Source organism: Carcharhinus amblyrhynchos, chromosome 17, assembly GCF_965287045.1.
Source record: "Carcharhinus amblyrhynchos chromosome 17, sCarAmb.v2.hapA, whole genome shotgun sequence".
Lineage (NCBI taxonomy): Eukaryota > Metazoa > Chordata > Chondrichthyes > Carcharhiniformes > Carcharhinidae > Carcharhinus > Carcharhinus amblyrhynchos.
In genome coordinates, this window is record NC_137340.1 from 7,508,756 (window position 1) to 7,529,215 (window position 20,460).

Sequence of the window (20,460 nt, forward strand, 5' to 3'; positions counted from 1 at the left end):
CCAGCGGACACAGATTTAAAATAAGGAATGGTGGGTGGATGAGAATTATTTTTTACACAGCAGCTTTCTGTGATCTGGAATACACTGCCAGAAAGAAGCTGGGAAATAGATTCAGTTGTCACTTTCGAAAGGGAACAGGAGAAGGGGGAGAAGGGTGGGGCTGGGAGGAAAGGTCAGCGGTGTGGGTTTAATTGGAAAGTTCTTTCAGAGAGCTAGTAGAGGCACAATGGGCCAAATGGCCTCCTGATCCACATGTTTTCTGCGATTCCAACTAGAGCCCTTGTGTTGTTACAATTCCAACAGTCCTAGGTGGCACAGTGGTTAGCACCGCTGCCTCATAGCGCCAGGGACCTGGGTTCGATTCCCGGCTTGGGTCACTGTCTGTGTGGAGTCTGCACGTTCTCCCCATGTCTGCGTGGGTTTCCTCTGCTCCATTTTCCTTCCACAGTCTAAAGATGTGCGGGTTAGGTGCATTGGCCATGCTAAATTCTCCCTCAGTGTATCCGAACACTGTAGCCAGAGTGTGGCGACTAGGAGATTTTCACAGTGACTTCATTGCAGTGTTAATGTAAGCCGATTTATGACACCAATAAATAGACTTTAAACTTTAGAATTAATGGCATCGATACCAGCAATTGCGTTTAAACAAGTGCTTTGAGCTAGAGGATAACGGAAGTTTAAGGTGTTTGCAGGCAAGTGCGACTTAAGAGCTTTGAACGCAGTGTGTTGGTCCGTTTTCACTCAGAACTCGACAGCCTTGAGGAGCTGGAGAAGAAACGCATCTGTCGAATTGTCACCAAGGATTTTCCGCAGTATTTTGCCGTCGTCTCCCGGATCAAGCAGGAAAGTAATCAGATGGGACCTGAAGGGGGAATGCTGAGCAGCACGACCATTCCACTTGTGCAAGCTTCTTTCCCAGAGGGAGCCTTAACCAAGAGGATCCGAGTGGGCCTCCAGGTAATTCGGCGTTTAATTTGCCAGGATAAGTGTGAGAGAAACATTACATGACATCATCTCGAATGTGGCTCCTGCTCCATTCTGTCAATGTCAATAGCATGTGTTTCCAATGCTGTAACCTGAACTGCATAACACTTCTGCCTCTGTTTTTTTCCATTCTTTATGTGATTACAATTAAAGTTTAAAGTGCTGATGACATGCGTGTGATCGCGTGGTGGGAGCAAGCTTTCCAGCAGTGAAAGCCGCGATCCATTGACAGTACTGCAGCTATATGTGGGCAAGAAAAGCACCTCCTGGATAAACAGGGAAGGCTCTGCATCACGGCCAAAGCTTATCTGCCCAATACCTTGTGGTTAGCGCACAATGCTGGTTACAGGGGAGTGAGGGGCATTTTGTTTCTTGTAGAAGGAACAATGTTGTGTTTTTTTCTTCACTCTTTATTATATGTTTATGATTCATAGAATCCCTGCAGTGCAGAAGGAGGGCCATTTGGCCCATCGAGTCTCAACCAGTCACAACCCCACCCAGACTCTATCCCCATAACTCCATGCATTTACACTCGCTAGTCTCACTGGCGCTCAGGGGCAATTTATCATAGCCAACCCACCTAACCCACAAATCTTTGGACAGTGGGAGGAAACTGAGCACTCAGAGGAAACCCGTGCAGACACGGGGGAGGACGTGTCGCCTCCACACAGACAGTGACCCAAGCTGGGAATCGAACCCGGGTCCCTGGCACTGTGAGGCTGCAGTGCTAACCACTGTGCCGTCATGCCATCCCCCCAACAGGACGTTAGCTGAGTTTATGGATCAATGCGATAATGCCACTATTGCTTCCCAGTGTTATCCTCGCCACTCTGTGGGCCATGGCTGAACTTGAGACTCAGATTGCTCTCCCTTCTGTTATGAAGGGCGTGATCTGTCATCATTCTCAGCAGGAGGTGGGGAATTGAACTGCCGTTGGTGAGCCCTTGAAGGATTCTGCCAGCCAACACCCTGAGATGGGCACACAGGAGTGACACCAACTTTTTGGCCCTTAACATTCTTACCTTGACCAACTTCTCCTGCCCCACACCCGGGATGCCAGACCCTCCCCAGTTTACTACTCTGTGCCCCTGACCGCACCCTCTGTCCTGCCCTCTTCCCGTGCCCCTAACCCCCGCCCACACCCACTGACCCACCCGTGCCAGTCCTGAGCCTCAGTGCAACCTACAGCTGCCCCTCCCTTTTCCTACGGGCAAGGTGGGATAAGTTTGGGGAATTATCACACACAAAGGAGCTGGGGAGGAGGGGGATGTTCATCAGTTTAAGATTACTTGTGATCGTGTGAGGAGCCCAGTTAGAAGGTAGTTCTTTGTGCAGAGAAATGGAATGTTTGACCAGGCAGTGGTGGACACAAGGGCAAAACGGTGTGAAGCAGCGTTAAAAACAAGGCTTTGGGTCAGAGAGTGAGGAGGTGGGATCATTATTCCAAACTTCTGGCACCAATTTGATGAGTCAAAGGGCCCCCTGGGAGATAAAGCCCATATGCTTCAATATTCATGTTTTTCCTCACATATTTGTAACTCTTAACCTGCGTGTTGAAATGTTTTTCCATGAAAATAGAAGGACTTAGTCATTTTCAGTGTTACAGACGCAGTGTGTAACTGCGCGCACGGAGTTACACGGCTGAAGAATGTAATATAAATACTGGGTTAATGTTGCCGGCCCGTTCTGCCAGCACTGAGATATGTTCACGGTGTGGGGGGGGGTGCACAGAGGGAAATGATCAGGCTACAGCCCCGGGTTCTGTGACCCACGCTTCCTGTGAGTGGGACTCTCCTCTGGAGCACAGAATTCCATTTGGTAATCTCCAGCCGGTGTCTGTCTGTAAATCAGCTGATCCTTCCTGGCAAAGGTAGTGCATTTTCTGAAAGTGCTGTAGTGACTGTTCAGAAAACAATTCTCTTCCTGTGGGACGCTCGCTGCGCCCCAGCTGCAGATTTAGCCCTGTGAGCCAATTTCTGCTGGATTCCGATTCCGAATGCTCCACTTTCGATGTTTTATTCTGCGCTGTGTTTGCGTGCAGTCTTACTTTGACAGGAAATGCTCAGCTTGTGTGTGGGGCACGCAGTTTTCTGCCTCGCCTTACTTGTGTCAGCTCCGACTGCAGGGATTGTGACATTATGGATGTATGTGTCGGCCTGATTGTCAAGGTGACGGGCTCCATTCGGGGTGGCACGGTGGTTAGCGCTGCTGCCTCACAGCACCAGGAACCCGAGTTCAATTCTGGCCTCCGGTCACTGTCTGTGTGGGAGTTTGCACATTCTCCCCGTGTCTGCGTGGGATTCCTCCAGGTGCTCCGGTTTCCTCCCACGCTCCAAAGATGCGCGGGTTAGGTGAACCGTCCATGCTAAATTGCCCCTTGGTGACAGGGGGACCAGCAGGGTAAATCTGGAGGGTTATGGGGCTGGGACCTGGGTGGGATTGTTGTCAGTGCAGAGTCGATGGGCCAAATGACCTCCTCCTGTACTGGGGGGATTCTGTGATTCAGGGACCGTTGTATCTGCAGTGAATGTCCTGCACTGTGTGTGCAAAGGTGAGGTGATGGAGGATATTCACATTTACTGTACAGAATCGTGCAAAGCTGTGTTGTCAGCTCAGGAATCTACATTCAGTCGCAGTAACTGAAAGCTGCAACACTGCAAATCACAGTGCCGTGAAATGGGAGCACGTTCTGGAAGGGTTTATTAGAACATAGAACCCTACAGTGCAGAACCAGGCCCTTCGGCCCATCGAGTCTGCACTGACCACAATCCCACCCGAACCCTATCCCCATATCCCCACACATTACCTGCTAATCCCTCTAACCTACACATCTCAGGACACTAAGGGGCAATTTTAACGTGACCAATCAACCTAACCCGCACATCTTCGGACTGTGGGAGGAAACCGGAGCACCCGGAGGAAACCCACCCAGACACGAGGAGAATGTGCAAACTCCACACAGTGACCCGAGCCAGGAATCGAACCCAGGTCCCTGGAGCTGTGAAGCAGCAGTGCTAACCACTGTGCTACTGTGCCGCCTGGCTCCAAGTGTTGGGCTGCAGAACAAATGTATGCGGGATTCACGTGGCCACCAGTTCTGCACAGCTCCCACTGCACGTAATTGATCTTGACCTCAAGTGGCAGATTTGGCACTGAGTGCCCGAGGGCACACTGGTTAGCACTGCTGCCTCGCAGTGCCAGGGAATCGGGTTCAGTTCCAGCGTTGGGTGACTGTCTGTGTGGAGTCTGCACCTTCTCTGCATGGGTTTTCTCTTCGGGGGGGGGTGGTCCGGTTTCCTCCCACACTCCAAAGATGTGTAGGTTAGGTGGTTTGTCCATGGGAAATGCAGGAGTTACGGGAGGGGTAGGGCCTGGGTGGGATGCTCTTTCAGGGAGTTGGTGCAGAATCGATGGGCTGAATGAACATAGAACATTCCAGCGCAGTACAGGCCCTTCGGCCCTCGATGTTGTGCCGACCAGTGGAACCAATCTAATGACCCTCTAACCTAAACTATTCCAATATTATCCGTATGCCTATCCACTGACCATTTGAATGCCCTTAAAGTTGGTGAGTCCACAACTGCTGCAGGCAGGGCATTCCACGCCCTTACTACCCTCTGAGTAAAGAACCTACCTCTGACATCCATCCTATAATTACCACCCCTCAATTTAAAGCTATGTCCCCTCGTGTTAGCCATCACCATCTGAGAAAAAAGGCTCTCACTGTCCACCCTATCTAAATCTCTGATCATCCTGTATGCTTCAATTAGGTCACCTCTTAACCTCCTTCTCTCTGACAAAAACAACCTCAAGTCCCTCAGCCTTTCCTCATAAGACCTTCCCACCATACCAGGCAACATCGTGGTAAACCTCCCCTGCACCCTTTCCAATGCTTCCACATCTTTCTGCACTGGAGGGACTCTGTGGTTCAATGGATTGTGCTGTTCATGATCCATTTCCCCTTTTATTCCCTCCCATTAGGACGTTGGGAACTTGCTGTATGCATGATGGTCGCTGCGCTTCCTCCATTGTAAATGTTTTAAAAATACTTCATTGTGGCATCATCTATGATTTACTCCTGCCCCTGAGTGAGAGGTTAAATCCCGCTGCACAGATTGGTGCGTGTAATCCAGGCTGATCCTGGAGTGTGCTGTTAGAGAGACTCTCTTCCTAATAAACTGGGATGGTGCACTTCCCATTCTCCTCCCGTGATTATACCTCTGTTGTGTGGGGCCACATTGCTATGAATTGCTTCCTGCGTTACAGCAGTTGCTACACTTCAGAAGTACTTTATTGGCTGTAAAAAAAAAACCTTTGGGACTTCCTGAGAGTGCTGTGTAAATCTTTCCTATGGTGCTATTCTAAGAGGCAGGTTAACCAGTGCTGGAAACACCCATGTCCTCGAGGCCTGGGTTTCTATAGTAACACTGGAAGGGTAACACTGGACCTGCCATATTTCTGACAGTTTCTCATAGCCATGGCTTCGGGAATGAGCTCCTTCAGTGACCACAAGGTAAAGGGCCAAGGACTTAAAAAGGTAGTGCGATTTTTCAGCTTGGACTGAGCAGTACCCATTGTGTGATAGGGTGGATTACATCAAGGCTAACCTCTCGATGTATCAACATGATCTAAGAACCTGCAGGCAATTGCAAAGCAGCAAAGGTCTCGAGACTTATCAGGGAGTGCGTTGATGGGAAATAACTGCACTTTGAGCTGTCCGGCACTCTGGCACTCCAGCATTTGGTATATCCATTGGAAGTGATCTTCGAAGTATCAAAAGAGTGTGAAAACAGGGGAGAATCGCATCCATTTTTTGGGTGAGCTCCCACACGTATGGCACTTAAATGAGTCAAAGTGTGACCCTCGCCAGTCGGGGAAGTGGGCCGTATCTATTCACACTGGGAAGCCGGCTGCTGACACCTGAGGGTGCTACTGCTCATGCACCCTGATCTCCCAGTGCACTGGGAAGTCTGTCACCGTCCCCCGTCCCCCCGACCCCCAGCTAATCCCTGGCCCTGATCCCCCCCCCAAGACAATCACTGACCCCGATACCTCCCCCCACCAATCCCTTTCCAGGCATAAGGCTGATTATGCTGATAGGATGCAAACTGCTGTCAGGATAACGGAGGTGAACTCCCACGGAAGGTAGTAGGGGCGGTAACATATAACAGGACTGGTAATATTGCGAGAGATGAGCATTCGGGCACCGTGCCGGCTTTACGCCACTTGCCCCATTTTACTAGCTTGCTGCATTGATTGGCTGGCATGGCGAGCTGGTAAGATCACCCCCATCATCCCTGAAGTAACTTGGCAAAAAATTCTTGGTTAAGTGTTCAGATTTTGCCTTCGGTACAACCCTGCCCATTCAATGTTATTTGAGGAAGGTGATACAATTCACTGTTAATGCCTGCAAGTCCTTTAGACCCTCTCCAATTCTGAATTCATCATTCTGATGAACTCGGCAGCACCATTCCAGATATGCACAGCTGTTACTGATGGATTTGCCAAGCTCCCTGAGGATCAAAGCTTTTGGATTGAGTGAAAGTTAGCAGGCAGCAAAAAGCAAAGCCCAACGATTCATCTTGTGATCTGAGACTTCCTCCTCTTCTGCACATTAACGTGTTCGTCTGCCGTGTGCGCTGCATCGCACTTTTCCCTGTCTGACTCTCTGCTTGTACCACAAGGTTAATTCACTGCTCGCAATGTCAGACCAGGAAACTTCCCCGGAAGGAAGTGTAGTAAAGTGTTGTAATTTATGTCAATGCCCAGCAGTCTCTTGGAGTGTGGCCCCTATCTGAAACACAAAATCCACAAACTAACCCTTACAGATTGTTTCAGCGAGCTCTCTTTTTGCAGTGCTTGTGTAGTTTCTAGTGTTAAGCATCCAGTCAAAGAACAAAGAAAAGTACAGCACAAGAATAAGTAAGTCCTTCAGCCCTCCGAGCCCCTGCCAATCATGAACTAAACTAAACTAAACAAAACCTTCTTGCCCTTACCCAGTCAGTCTCCCTCTATTCCCTCCCTATTCATGTGCCCATGCAGATTCCTCTTCAATGTTGCAATGCTCCTGCTTCCACCACCTCTAGCAGTGAGTTCTGAACAGCCACCACTCTCTGTGTGAAAAACTTGCCCTTAAACATTCCCCCTCTCACTTTGAACTTGTGCCCCCTTGTAATTGACACTTCCACACTGGGGAAAAAGTCTCTGACTATCCACCCTGTCCGTGCCTCTCATAATTTTGTAGACCTTATCAGGTCTCCCCTCCGTCTTTCCAATGAAAACAAGTTAGAGCCAGACTCATTTACCAGATGAGGTACTGCTGTGTGCTCTGTTTCACTGGACCAAGATAGAGTCCCATGCTAACTACACTGACCCCCACCAACTCTGACAAGGTCTGCAAAACTCAACAGGCTAAAAGATGAAGGCATGTAAAATCACCGGCTATAACACACCCCTCCCTGATGAACTTGCTCCTGTTTCACCGGACTGCACCCTACAACCAGAGGGCTTCTCAATCCATTGAATGGACTGTACAGTAGCCTCAGGCAAGGCTAGGGGATGTGGGGTCTGCTTTCTTAATCAACACCTCGTGGTGCCTAGATATAGCAATACTGGTAACTTGCTGCTCACAGTAAGAAGTCTGACAACACCAGGTTTAAGTCCAACCAATTTAAATCAAATAAATATAAATACAAATAAATTTATTAAATCAAATAAATTGGTTGGACTTAAACCTGGTGTTGTCAGACTTCTTACTGTGTGTACCCCAGCCCAATGCCAGCATCTCCACATCACAACTTGCTGCTCCCCAGACCGAGAATATCGGACGCTAAAATGCTGCCCCTACTACCTTCCGTGGGAGTTCACCTCCGTTATCCTGACAGCAGTTTATATCCCACCCGACGTGGACGTGAAGATTGCGCTGGATGAAATTTATACACCACCACGAATAGCTTTGAGACGAAACATCCCGAGGCCTTGTTCATCGTGGCCGGGGATTTCAATCAGGCCAAGATCAAGAGCGTACTACCAAGTTACACCAACACGTCTCCTGTTCCATCAGAGACCCAAACATCCTAGACCATTGCTACACAAATATCAAACATGCCGACCGCTCTATCGCCCACCCACACTTTGGCAAATCAGACCTCAAGGCTGTGCTCCTGCTCCCAGTTTACAAGCAAAAACTGAAGCGGGAGAATCCATCAGAGAGAGTCGTGCAATGTTGGTCTGAGGAAGTGGATGATCTCCTACGGGGCTGCTTGGAATCAGTGGATTGGTCAGTATTTAAAAACTCTGTGACCAGCCTGAACGAGTACACCACTACAGAAACTGACTTCATTACTAAGTGTGTAGAAGACTGTGTGCCAAAGAAGCAAATCCGCATGTCCCGCCACTGGAAACCATGGATGAAGGGATCCCCACTGCTTGCTGAAGTCCAGGTCCAAGCGTTCAAGTCAGGTGGCAGTGACTGATACAAGAAAGCCAGATACGATCTAAGGAGATCCATCAAAGGTGCCAAAAGACAGTACCAGACAGTACCAAAAGCTCGAGTCCCAGGCTAGCTGCACTGACCCCCACCAATTATGGAAGGTCTGCAAGACATAACAGGCCAGAAGATGAAGGGATGTAAAATCACTGGCTACAACACACCCCTTCCTGATGAGCTCAGTGCATTCTACACCCGTTTTGAGCACGAGGTCAGTGAGAGCATGCCCTCCACTTTGGAAGCCCTGAATGAACCTGTGTCCGGGGTCACCATTGCAGATGTCAGAGTAGCTTTCTCTAAGGTCAACCCATGGAAAGCAACTGGCCTGGATGGGGTACCTGGATGTGCACTCAGACCCTGCACAGATCAGCTGGCGGGAGTATTTGCAGACATCTTCAACCTCTCTTTACAACAATCTGAGGTCCCTATCTGCTTCAATAAGATGACCATCATCCCGGTACCTAAGAAAAACCAAGCAGCCTGCCTTAATGACTATCAGCCGGTGGCTCTGACATCCATCATTATGAAGTGCTTCGAAAGGTTAGTCATGGCACGAATCAATTCCAGCCTCCCAGACTACTTGGATCCACTACAGTTCGCCTACACAGCAGACACCATTTCCCTGGCCCTGCACTCGACCTTCGAACACCTAGATAATAAGGACACCTATGTCAGACTCCTATTTATTGACCACAGCTCAGCCTTCAACACTATTATTCCCACAGAACTCATCTTCAAACTCTGTGACCTGGGCCTCAGCACCTTCCTCTATGACTGGATCCTGAACCTCCTAACTCACAGATCACAATCAGTAAGGATAGGCAACAACACCTCCTCCACCATCATCTTCAACACCGGTGCCCCACAAGGCTGTGTTCTCAGCTCCCTACTATACTCCTTATACACCTATGACTGTGCGGCCAAATTCCCCTCCAATTCAATTTTCAAGTTTGCTGATGACACTACCGTAGTGGGTCTGATCTCAAACAATGACAAGACAGAGTACAGGAATGAGATAGAGAATCTGGTGAACTGATGCGGCAACAATAATCTCTCCCTCAATGTTAACAAAATGAAGAAGGTTGTCATCGGCTTCAGGAAGCGTAAAGGAGAACATGCCCCTGTCTACATCAAGTAGAAAGGTTCGAGAGCTTCAAGTTTTTAAATGTCCAGATCACCAACAACCTGTCCTGGTCCTCCCGTGCTGACACTATAGTTAAGAAAGCCCTACTTCTACTTTCTCAAAAGACTAAGGAACTTTGGCATGTCAGCTACGTCTGTCACCAATCTTGACAGATACACCATTGAAAGCATTCTTTCTGGTTGTATCACAGCTTGGTATGGCTCCTGCTCTGCCCAAGATCGCAAGGAACTACAAAAGGTCGTGAATTAGCTTAATCCATCCTCTCATCCATTGACTCTGTCTATACTTCCCACTGCCTCAGCAAAGCAGCCAGCAGAATTAAGGATCCCATGCACCCTGGACACTCTCTCTTTCACCTTCTTCCTTTGGCAAAAAGATACAAAGCTCTGAGGTCATGTACCAACCGACTCAAAAACAGCTTCTTCCTTGTTACCATCAGGCTTTTGAATGGACTTACCTTGCATTAAGTTGATCTTTCTCTGCACCCCAGCTATAACTGTAACACTACATTCTACATTCTCTCCTTTCCTTTACTATGAACAGTATGCTTTGTCTGTATAGCATGCAAGAAACCATACTTCTTTCTGGTAGTGTAGTGCCCAGAACTGCTCGCAATACTCCAAATGCAGCTTAACTAAGGTTTGATATAGCTGCAACATGATTTCCCAACTCTTGTACTCAGTGCCCTGGTTGATGAAGGCAAGCATCCTATATGCTTTCTTAATCACCTTGGCCACCCGTGTTGCCACTTTTAGGGAACTGTGGACCCCCATGGCTAGATCCCTCTGTTTGTTGGAAAATCTCAGCAGGTTTGACAGCATCTGTTGGGAGAGAATAGAACCAATGTCAAGGTTAAACCTGCTGAGACTTGCCAGCATTTTCTGTTTTCATTTTAGATTCCAGCATCCACAGTATTCTGCTTTTATCTCTCTGCACATTAATGTTCCTAAGGGTTCTGCCATTTACAGTACAATTCGCGCCTAAATTTGATCTTCCAAAATGCATCACCTCGCATTTGTTCGGATTAAACTCCATCTGCCATTTACCTGCCCAAGTCTCCAATCTATCTATATCCTGTTACATCCTCTGACACTCCCCAGCACTATCAGCAACTCCACCAATCTGCATGTCATCTGCAAACTTACTAATCAGGCCACCAACATTTTCCCCCAGATTATTTATATATACGACAAACAACAGAAGCCCCAGCACTGGTCAGTGTGGAACACCACTCGCTACAGATCTCCACTCTGGAAAAAAAAACCCTTTCACCACTACTCTCTGTCTTCTAGGACCAAGATGTGGAGGTGCCAGCGTTGGACTGGGGTAAACACAGTCAGAAGTCTCACAACACCAGGTTAAATTCCAACAGGTTTTTTTGGTAGCCCGAAAGCTAGTGGCTCGTGCTTAATAAAAACTCTTCAAAAAACTCAATCAAGTTGATGAGCCGTGACCTTCCCTGGACAAAACCATGCTGCTTGTCACTAACTAGTCCATTTTCTTCCAAATGTGCATCTATCCCATTCTTCAGTATCTTCTCCAAAAGCTTCCCCAATACTGACATCAGGCTCACTGTCCAATAACCGTGCCTGTTGTTATAGTGGATACGAAGATATCTGTTAAGGCCCCAAGTATTTCTTCCCTTGCCTCCTGGCTCCAATCTCAAACTGGTGCCACTATATAATTAAATCATCTTGTGTGGAGGTCCCCGTCAGTGCTGCTGAGGACTGAAGTGTTGGTCTGTCAAAATAAAACAAATGCCAACTGAGCTGAGGTGTACACCCCGTTTCAAAAAGAATCCTTTGCAGATAAACTTTGGGTAAAAACACCGGCTCCCAAGCATTACCCAAACGTCTTGAACGAATTTACAATAATGTGGTCTTCATGCCGGTTCTGTAATGGTGTATTGCTGATGTAGGTTGACAAGTCTGGGCCATTTTGCTCTTTGAACTAGAGCATATTTCAAGTGGACATAATGTAATGAACGTTCAAGGCAATTCGCATCCCAATAAACCTTTAGACATTTGTAGAGTGCAATCACAAAGATTATGGCATAGTGATTAGCAGTGCTGCTTCACAGCACCAGGGACCCAGGTTCAAGTCTGGCCTTGGGTGGCTGTGTGGAGTCAGCACATTCCCCCCGTATCCGCATGGATTTCCTCCAGGTGCTCTGGTTTCCACCCACAGTCTAAAGATGTGTAGGTTGGGTTGATTGGCCATGCTAAATTGCCCTTAGTGTCAGAGAGACTAATGGGGTTACGGGAATAGGATTCGGGTGGGATTGTGGTTGGCGCAGACTCAATGGGCTGAATGGTCTCCTTTTGCACTGTAGGAATTCTAAGATTCTGTGAGTCACAAATTCAGGATGACAGCAAAATGGGAATAGTAGGAAGACCTTTTCTGAACAGCAAAGTGATAAATATGTGGAACAGCTGGCATGGGTGCTTGAGTAAGAAGTCTCAATGGATTCATAAAGGAAATGAGACAGTTTTGTGTCAGTCATGGGAATCATGATTCTTAGAAATGACTGTGGATAGTTAGTATGAAGTCTCACCACACCAGGTTAAAGTCCAACAGGTTTATTTGGTAGCCCAAGCCACTAGCTCTTGGAGCACTGCTTCTTTGTCAGGTAAGTGGGAGTTCACAGACTTACCTAGTTTCGTCCACTTACCTGATAAAGGAGCAGTGCTCCGAAAGCTAGTGGCTTTTGCTACCAAATAAACCTGTTGGACTTTAACCTGGTGTTGTGAGACTTCTTACTGTGTTTACCCCAGTCCGATGCCGGCACCTCCACATCGTGGATAGATAGGTCAATGGTCCCTTCACAAACCTCATACTGCAACTGTGTCAGTAGGGTGGTTTAGGAGGACCTTTTGAAGAAGTCCGTGATTCCAGAGCAATGCCGTACCGCCGTCTGTATGAGTTTAATTGTAACTTTCAGCCTGTAGTCCAGCAGTTCCCCTGGAGGTGTCTGTATGATTGACAAATACAGGCTGTCAGTTGAAAATATCGACATGTTACAAAGCACACGGATATGAAGCTCTGAGATCCTTCACTCACTCATCAGCGACTGAGCTGTGATGGGAAATGTGACCCGGGTTTCCCAGTTTTAACCTTGGTTTGTGCTTACTCCACAGGCCCAGCCGGTCCCGGACGAGCTTGTCAAAAAGATCCTGGGGAACCGAGCCACGTTCAGCCCCATCGTGACCGTGGAGCCCAGAAGAAGGAAATTCCACAAACCTATCACCATGACGATTCCGGTGCCACCTCTATCGGGAGGAGATGTTTCCAATGGCTATCGAGGGGATACTCCGAGCCTCAGGTTGCTGTGTAGTATAACAGGTCGGTTCACCCTAACCCTGTTCTGCACAAGACCTTCTGAAGTGCCGAGATTTTCTCAGCATGAAGTGCTTTGTCAGTTGTCCCATTTGTGGAGCCGGGTCTATAATTTCCTTATTCGCTCCCAGGATGTGACTTCACTGGCCGGGCCAGCATTTATTACCCATCCCTAAATTGCCCCTGAGAGGGTGAGGGTGAGCTGCCTTCTTGAGCCGCTAGGTACCCCCACAGTGCTGTTAGGAAGCGACAGCGCCAGGACTTTGACCCAGTGACAGCGAAGAAACAGCCGATATATTTCCAACTCAGGATGGTGCGCGGGTTGGAGGGCATTGCTGTGCATCTGCTGCCTTTGTCCTTCTGGGTGTCAGAGGTTGCAGATGCTGTTGGAAGATGTTATGTACGGTGCCTTTGGTGGGCCTGTGCAGCAGATGGTCCACATCTGGAGTTGCGGTGGGGGGGGGGGGGGTGGGGAATGGGTATATAAGGTTGTGGATGAGTGTCAGTCAACCCCAAGCCCTGAATGCTATTGAGCCACTGGAATATGCAGGCAGGTGGAGAGTATCCCATCATACACCTGACATGATTAAACACTTGCTAGCCATGAGCGCAAATCTCGTAACGGTTTCGTTTGAGGACTTTCCCTGACTTGCACCGCAGATGTGATTAGGTTCAGGCTCAGGTAGGGCACGACTATAATTAGCATATTTTATCATACATTATAATATAATTAGCAGACTTGATCCTGCTATTTCCACCCTCAGTATATTTTCCCAGCAACCCAGTCTGACATCACACTGACACGAGTCCATTCCTGCTTTTCAAAAGCTGGAACCAATTGTGATCACGCCCTGGTGTGCACAGGTAAATATTAGTCCCAGGTGGTGAGGGAACACCCACTGCTCCCTGGCAGTGCCAACCTAGCACTGCCAGGGGAAGGCTAGCTGCTGAACCCCATTGTGTAGGTTAGACGGGCTTTAGGTTGGTTCCACAGGTCGGCACAACATCGAGGGCCGAAGGGCCTGTACTGTGCTGTTATGTTCTATGAATGGGTCCGGTGGGGCGCAACCTGATGCCTGGGGTGGTAGGTCCATGGCCTGGGGTGGTGGTGGGGGAGAGTGGATAAGGGGGTGGATGAGCGAGTGCGCCAATGCTTGCCTGGTGTGGGAGGGGTGCCCTGATGCATGCCTGTGGGTTGGGGAGGGGTGGTTTGGTCATAGCCATGAGCTTTGTTTTCCTTTCCTTTCACAGCTGAATGCATCTCCAGTGTCTAGGGGACAGGTTGAATCAGTTTCCCATGTGCCATGAGATTTTACTTCCTCTTCTCTTCCTGCAATATTTAGAAAGCACTTGAGCTGCATTCAACCGTGAAAGGCAAGGAAAACAAACAAAGCTCCTGGCTAGTAGGTAATTGATCCAACCTGTCAATCAAAGGCTAGTTAAAGGTAATGGAGCATGACGTTGAATAAGTACAAAGATTTTGGAGACTTCTGCGCTTATCAGGAAGACTCAGAGATCTGAAAAAAATGCAGCATTAAAAGAATGGGGCTGAGTGAGCAGATCAGGAGTAATGAGGATGTCTGTGAAGCTTACTGTAATGTGTCTACGATCTGATCTGCTCTGGAGTGTGAATCACAGCTGAATGGGCTGAACTGCTTGCCCATTCAAAGCTAAAGAAGAAAACCCCCCAGTGAAACTGACATCCCCTGTCAGTCTGAGGACTTCAAAGGGATCTTCTCTCACCTGCAGTTTCTGAGAGAAAGAGAAGGCAATCCCTCCTACAGAATGGAATGCTGTTGTGGATTTGAATGCTTCCAGGTGTCCCTGGGAAATGGATATCAAAGTGACCAGAGTACTTAACGGGTTTCACAGTACGCAGACACAGACCTGAAATCTGCTGGAGATCGCCATGCTGAGTGACTCCCAGGGCTAGAAGAGGAAGTCCAATCACAAGCATCCGGCTTTAGTATCTGGCCTCAAACCCGGTGATGATATTTAGCCGTTCATTATGAATATCAATTAGGGTCCTGCTCACTCTGGATGGGGACCTGATTGGGACTGACGGGGCAGGCTGGGAGAATTCTGATACCCGGCGCGATTCCCATTATAGCCCTGACACCTGATTCACCGGCATTGCCATCAGAGGCCAGCGGGCTGGTGAATTGCAGCCTCCATATTTGGATCTATAGGTTTAACCCATGGGCGTTTGATATGCCAGGGGTCTAGTGAAGAAGTTTAGCATTGTTTCACTTTGATGGGGCCAGAGATTCCCATTGAGTTTGACTGTTCGTTATGATGGCCTTCTCTGTTTACTTTGCAGGCGGTACCTCACCTGCTCAGTGGGAAGAGATAACAGGAACAACACCATTAACCTTTGGGAGTGACTCAGTTTCTTTCACGACTAACGTTTCAGCCAGGTACAGTCTTTCATTCACTCTGTTATAAACTGCACGAGCTTGTTAGCAGGAGGGTGTGATGGATGCACCTTCATGTGAAAAGTACTACCTGCTGTTAGGCTCCTGAACCCGAACCCCAAGGTATATTATGAAGCCAAACTCGAGCCTGCCAGTTTTTTGCCTTTGCCGATTTCCAGTGTTGTGTTTGATGCTGGCGTTATTCGCATTATTTACTGATGAGATTTTCACAATGGCAGAATCTGCTACAGGTTCCGCTTTAATGTTTTCTCGTAACCATTTTACTCAGTGGAAATTGGCCATGGGTGAAATCAGCACAGAGAGACGGATCAGTTTGTGCTCCAGTCCGGCATCCTGGGATTGTGACCCTGGATGTACTCCTGGAGGTTCCACCAATTGAGCCAATCCCCCACCCAGCCAGCCTCTTATTATCCCCCACCATCTCCAATATTGTTCTAGCTAATAAATTCAAGTGTTCATTATGGGGTGTATTTGAGTTAATGCTGCCATGATTTTACTTTCTGAGTGTTGCTCGGCAGTGTGCTGGAAATGAGCGCTTAATTCCTGGAGACTCCAAATCCTGAAAGGTTGGCCACCCCTATTACAGTCAGATCCCTGCATTGTCAGGAATGAGCACCAAGGGACACATAGCTTCAAGTGACAGCTTTCATACACGCATTGAATTGAAAATCCATGAAGAGAGAGAGTGAGCGGGCAAGAGCGAGAGAGTGTGTGTTTCTGTGTGTGGGAGAGAGAGTGCACGAGTGAGAGAACGAGTGACAGAGAGGGAGTGAGTGAGAGAGAGGGCAAGTGAGAGAGGGAGAGTGCGCGGGGGAGGGGGAGGGGGAGGGTGCGCGGGGGAGGGGGAGGGGGAGGGTGCGCGGGGGAGGGGGAGGGGGAGGGTGCGCGGGGGAGGGGGAGGGGGAGGGTGCGCGTGGGAGGGGGAGGGTGCGCGTGGGAGGGGGAGGGGGAGGGTGCGCGTGGGAGGGGGAGGGGGAGGGTGCGCGTGGGAGGGGGAGGGGGAGGGTGCGCGTGGGAGGGGGAGGGTGCGCGTGGGAGGGGGAGGGGGAGGGTGCGCGTGGGAGGGGGAGGGGGAGGGTGCACGTGGGAGGGGGAGGGTGCGCGTGGGAGGGGGAGGGGGAGGGTGGGAGGGGGAGGGGGAGGGTGCGCGTGGGAGGGGGAGGGGGAGGGTGCGCGTGGGAGGGGGAGGGTGCGCGTGGGAGGGGGAGGGGGAGGGTGCGCGTGGGAGGGGGAGGGGGAGGGTGCGCGTGGGAGGGGGAGGGGGAGGGTGCGCGTGGGAGGGGGAGGGGGAGGGTGCGCGTGGGAGGGGGAGGGGGAGGGTGCGCGTGGGAGGGGGAGGGGGAGGGTGCGCGTGGGAGGGGGAGGGGGAGGGTGCGCGTGGGAGGGGGAGGGGGAGGGTGCGCGTGGGAGGGGGAGGGTGCGCGTGGGAGGGGGAGGGGGAGGGTGCGCGTGGGAGGGGGAGGGTGCGCGTGGGAGGGGGAGGGGGAGGGTGCGCGTGGGAGGGGGAGGGTGCGCGTGGGAGGGGGAGGGTGCGCGTGGGAGGGGGAGGGTGCACGTGGGAGGGGGAGGGTGCGCGGGGGAGGGGGAGGGGGAGAGTGCGCGGGGGGAGGGGGGAGAGGGGGAGAGTGCGCGCGGGGGAGGGGGAGGGGGGAGTGTGTGTGTGTGAGGGGGAGGGTGCGCGTGCGAGGGGGAGGGGGGAGTGTGCGCGTGTGAGGGGGAGGGGGGAGTGTGTGTGTGTGTGTGTGTGTGTGTGTGTGTGTGTGTGTGTGTGTGTGTGTGTGTGTGTGTGTGAGGGGGAGGGGGAGGTTGGTGGGGGAGGACACTGAGAATGTGGACCCTCCCAAACCTCAACTTTCTTGGCAAGGCTGATTCTTTTATTCTAAGTTTCTCGACTGGAAAGAAATGAAAGGAGTAATGCTGCCTGATCAAATATTCATGTCACCTCATTTCAGAAGTGATTTGCGGTCTCCGGTTTTGAATGTTCTGTTGTGTTGAATATGTGCCAAGCTGGAAAGGTCTGTCTCAACATTGTGTTTGTGTCATTTCACACACAGGTTTTGGCTTGTCGACTGCCATCAGGTGCCAGAAACCGTTAGCTTAGCCACGCAGCTCTACAGGGAGTTGATCTGTGTCCCATACATGGCCAAATTTGTTGTATTTGCCAAAATGCACGACCCCGTGGAGGCCTGCCTGCGTTGCTTCTGCATGACGGACGATAAAGTTGACAAGACTTTGGAGCAGCAAGAGAACTTCACCGAGGTGGCTCGGAGCAAAGACATCGAGGTACAGTCTCCCGTTCACTCGGCCGTCTCCCCCTGTCTGCGGCAAGCGGCCATCTCTGCTCTCTCGGTGTCGCAGCAGAGCGGCTTGTACCACTTTGTAACGGACTCATGGCCAACACCCAGATCTCTGCTCTGTTCTCCTTTTGTTTGTTTGCTTGCTTTCTGGAATCTTCTCCGCTCAGAGAGCTGAGCATTAGCCGGAGCTTTGAAAACTTGGGAATGGTTGATTTTGTCGGGACAGTGAAGGGATATGAGCTAAGGCGTGTAAATGGAGCTGAGATACCGATCGATAGATTCCTACTCCTGAATGTCACGGAGATATACAGCATGGCAACAGACCCTTTGACCCAACTCATCCATGCCGACCAGGTTTCCTGAACTGTGAACTAGTCCCATTTGCCGGCATTTCAGCCGTATCCCCCCTGACCTGTTCCCACCCATTACCCATGTACCAAAAAGTGCCTTTTGAATGTTGTAATTGTACCCACCTCTACCACCTCCTCTGGCAGCTCATTCCATACACGCACCATACTCTGTGTCACAAAGTTGCCCCTCTTTTAAAATCTTTCCCCTCTCATCCTAAACCAACAGCCTCTAGTTTTGGGCTCCCCCTACCCTGGGGTAAAGACCTGGGCTATGCCCCTTATCTATGCCCAAAATAAATTTCTATGCACCTGTTGTTTATGTTAAAGCAGAAATTTGATTTCTATTCCCATCCTCCCATTTGTAGCGTTGGAGGGTGGGGGTTTTAGCCAAGTGGAGAGGCTGTCACCAGCCAGTGGCAGCGGGACGTGTTTGCCCTGAGAAGGAACCTTTATCCTTTCTCACTTCCTGGCCAAGTTGGAGCCTGTCCTCATCAGCCTGGTTCCAATTTTAAGATCATCCCAATTTCTTGATTCCCAGAACAGAGGAAATGGTTTTTCCCGTCAGATCCATAGTACCAGAGCCAAGGTGGCACACAGTGGTTGGCACTGCTGCATCGTGGCCCAGGTTCAATTCTGGCCTCGGGTGACTGTGTGGGGTTTGTACATTCTCCCCGTGTCTGCGTGGGTTTGTACTGGGTGCCCCTGTTTCCTTTCACACTCCAGTGTGGGTGGGTTAGGTAGATTGGCGAGGCTAAATTGACCATTAGTGCCAGAGGGATTAGCAGGGTGAATACATGGGGTTATGAGGGCAGGGCTGAGTGCTTTTGTTGTTGGTGCTGGCTCGATGGTCAAATGGTCTCCTCCTATAAGGATCCTATAATTCTTTGAGTCTTATAGTCAACATAAATCCAAGGACAATTGAGGCTCTGGTACGCCCAGGGACTCTCGTCATGTTCCATTGTATGAATAGATATTTCATTCAGTTATTTCAAGTAAGTTTTGATAGATGCAGTAGAGGTTTGTTTCTTTTGGTCTGGGGCACATGTTTAGTTGGAGTTTGAATAGTTTTGTCTTTAAAGATAGTTTCTTTCTCCAAGAGTTCTGTAACTGGGTTGGCCAAAGCAACTGGCTCGTTCCTTCCATCACTCTTTATTCTCATTTGTAATCTTGCCAACAGGTGCTAGAAGGCAAGCCCATCTTTGTGGATTGCTATGGAAACCTGGTTCCTCTCGCCAAAGCAGGCCAGCAGCTGGTGTTCAACTTCTACGCGTTCAAAGAAAATAGATTGCCCTTCGGTGTGAAGGTGAGAGAGTGGCAACTGCCACGTTTTTATTTGCACACGGCCTTTACTTAGCAATCGCATTCCCACAGTGTTTGGCAGGACCAGGCAGCAGAATGATACTGAGTCAAAGGAGAAGATTTTGGGACAGGTGGCCAAAGGACTTAGTCAAGGACGTGGAGATAACTTAGTTCAGTCGGTCGTTAATATGAGCCAAGCTGATGATGAAGTTGGAAGCAAGACTTTTCTTTACCGAGCGAGTTTATTGGCTTTTTCACTCAACCCAGTGTCCCAACCATCCCCAATTTCTAGTCTTTGAAGCCCAAAATAACGTATTTGAACAAATTAACAGCCCTCTTAAAGGGGCATCCCCGATTTATACATACTCAAAGTACTTGATTAGACCATGCCCTTCGCCAGCGTACACCAACAATACAGCTAATGTGGTATAAACATTGTAGCATTCTTAATTCTGAGTCAGTTCTCATAGGGTTCCACAAGTGGTTTAGACTGACACTACACAGCATTGTCAAGGAACCATATTTTGTTAAACCAAAATCTCATCGGTCAGCTGAGGGAGGTTAAAGATCCCATGGGAATATTCAAAGAAAAACAGGCGGCTTTTTTTTCAGTGTGCTGGCCAACATTCAACACTCAGTTAACATCATCAAAGACGGCTCAAAGGAGATATCAGAACAGATCGCCAAGAATTTGATCGCAAGTTACAGGGAGCGTCCCAGAAGAAGGAAAGTGAGGCAGAGAGGCTGCGGGGGAGATAAGCCCAGAGTTTTAGACTCAGACGGCTGGAGATGTGGCTGCCAGTAGTGGGGTGAATAGGGTGGATGTGCTCACAAGAGAGACAGCAGCAACAATCACCACTTTGTTAGGCTAATGCATTCAGACAGAGATTTATTTTGTTCATGAATGCTTCAATGCCAAACACTTCTCTCGTGGCCCCTGCCCCAAGCAAAGCATAATAGAGACTTTGTATAAAGGAGCTGAGGGAAAAGCACGTGGCTTTTGTCTGAAGCTATGTCTCTGTAACCCAGATTGAACCTCCTTCAAAATGTGCGTTCACTAATGTGCTGCGTGAGATGCAATCTGCGTGCTATTTTTAGATGATAACTTAATGGTCTGTCGTTTAGA

At 49.5% G+C, this 20,460-nt stretch overlaps 1 protein-coding gene across 10 annotated transcripts in view; it reads left to right on the forward strand.

Annotated features, from left to right (window-relative positions):
* The window catches only part of LOC145354308 (ankyrin-3-like), a 736,920-nt gene that overhangs the window by 663,630 nt on the left and 52,830 nt on the right, over positions 1-20,460 (forward strand). For all 10 annotated transcript variants that reach the window (XM_080205431.1, XM_080205432.1, XM_080205433.1 and 7 more), the window contains 5 exons: positions 746-957; positions 12,755-12,959; positions 15,274-15,370; positions 17,443-17,671; positions 19,213-19,338. In XM_080205431.1, coding sequence (XP_080061557.1) covers positions 746-957; positions 12,755-12,959; positions 15,274-15,370; positions 17,443-17,671; positions 19,213-19,338 — 869 coding nt within the window. The remainder of the gene's footprint in view (positions 1-745; positions 958-12,754; positions 12,960-15,273; positions 15,371-17,442; positions 17,672-19,212; positions 19,339-20,460) is intronic.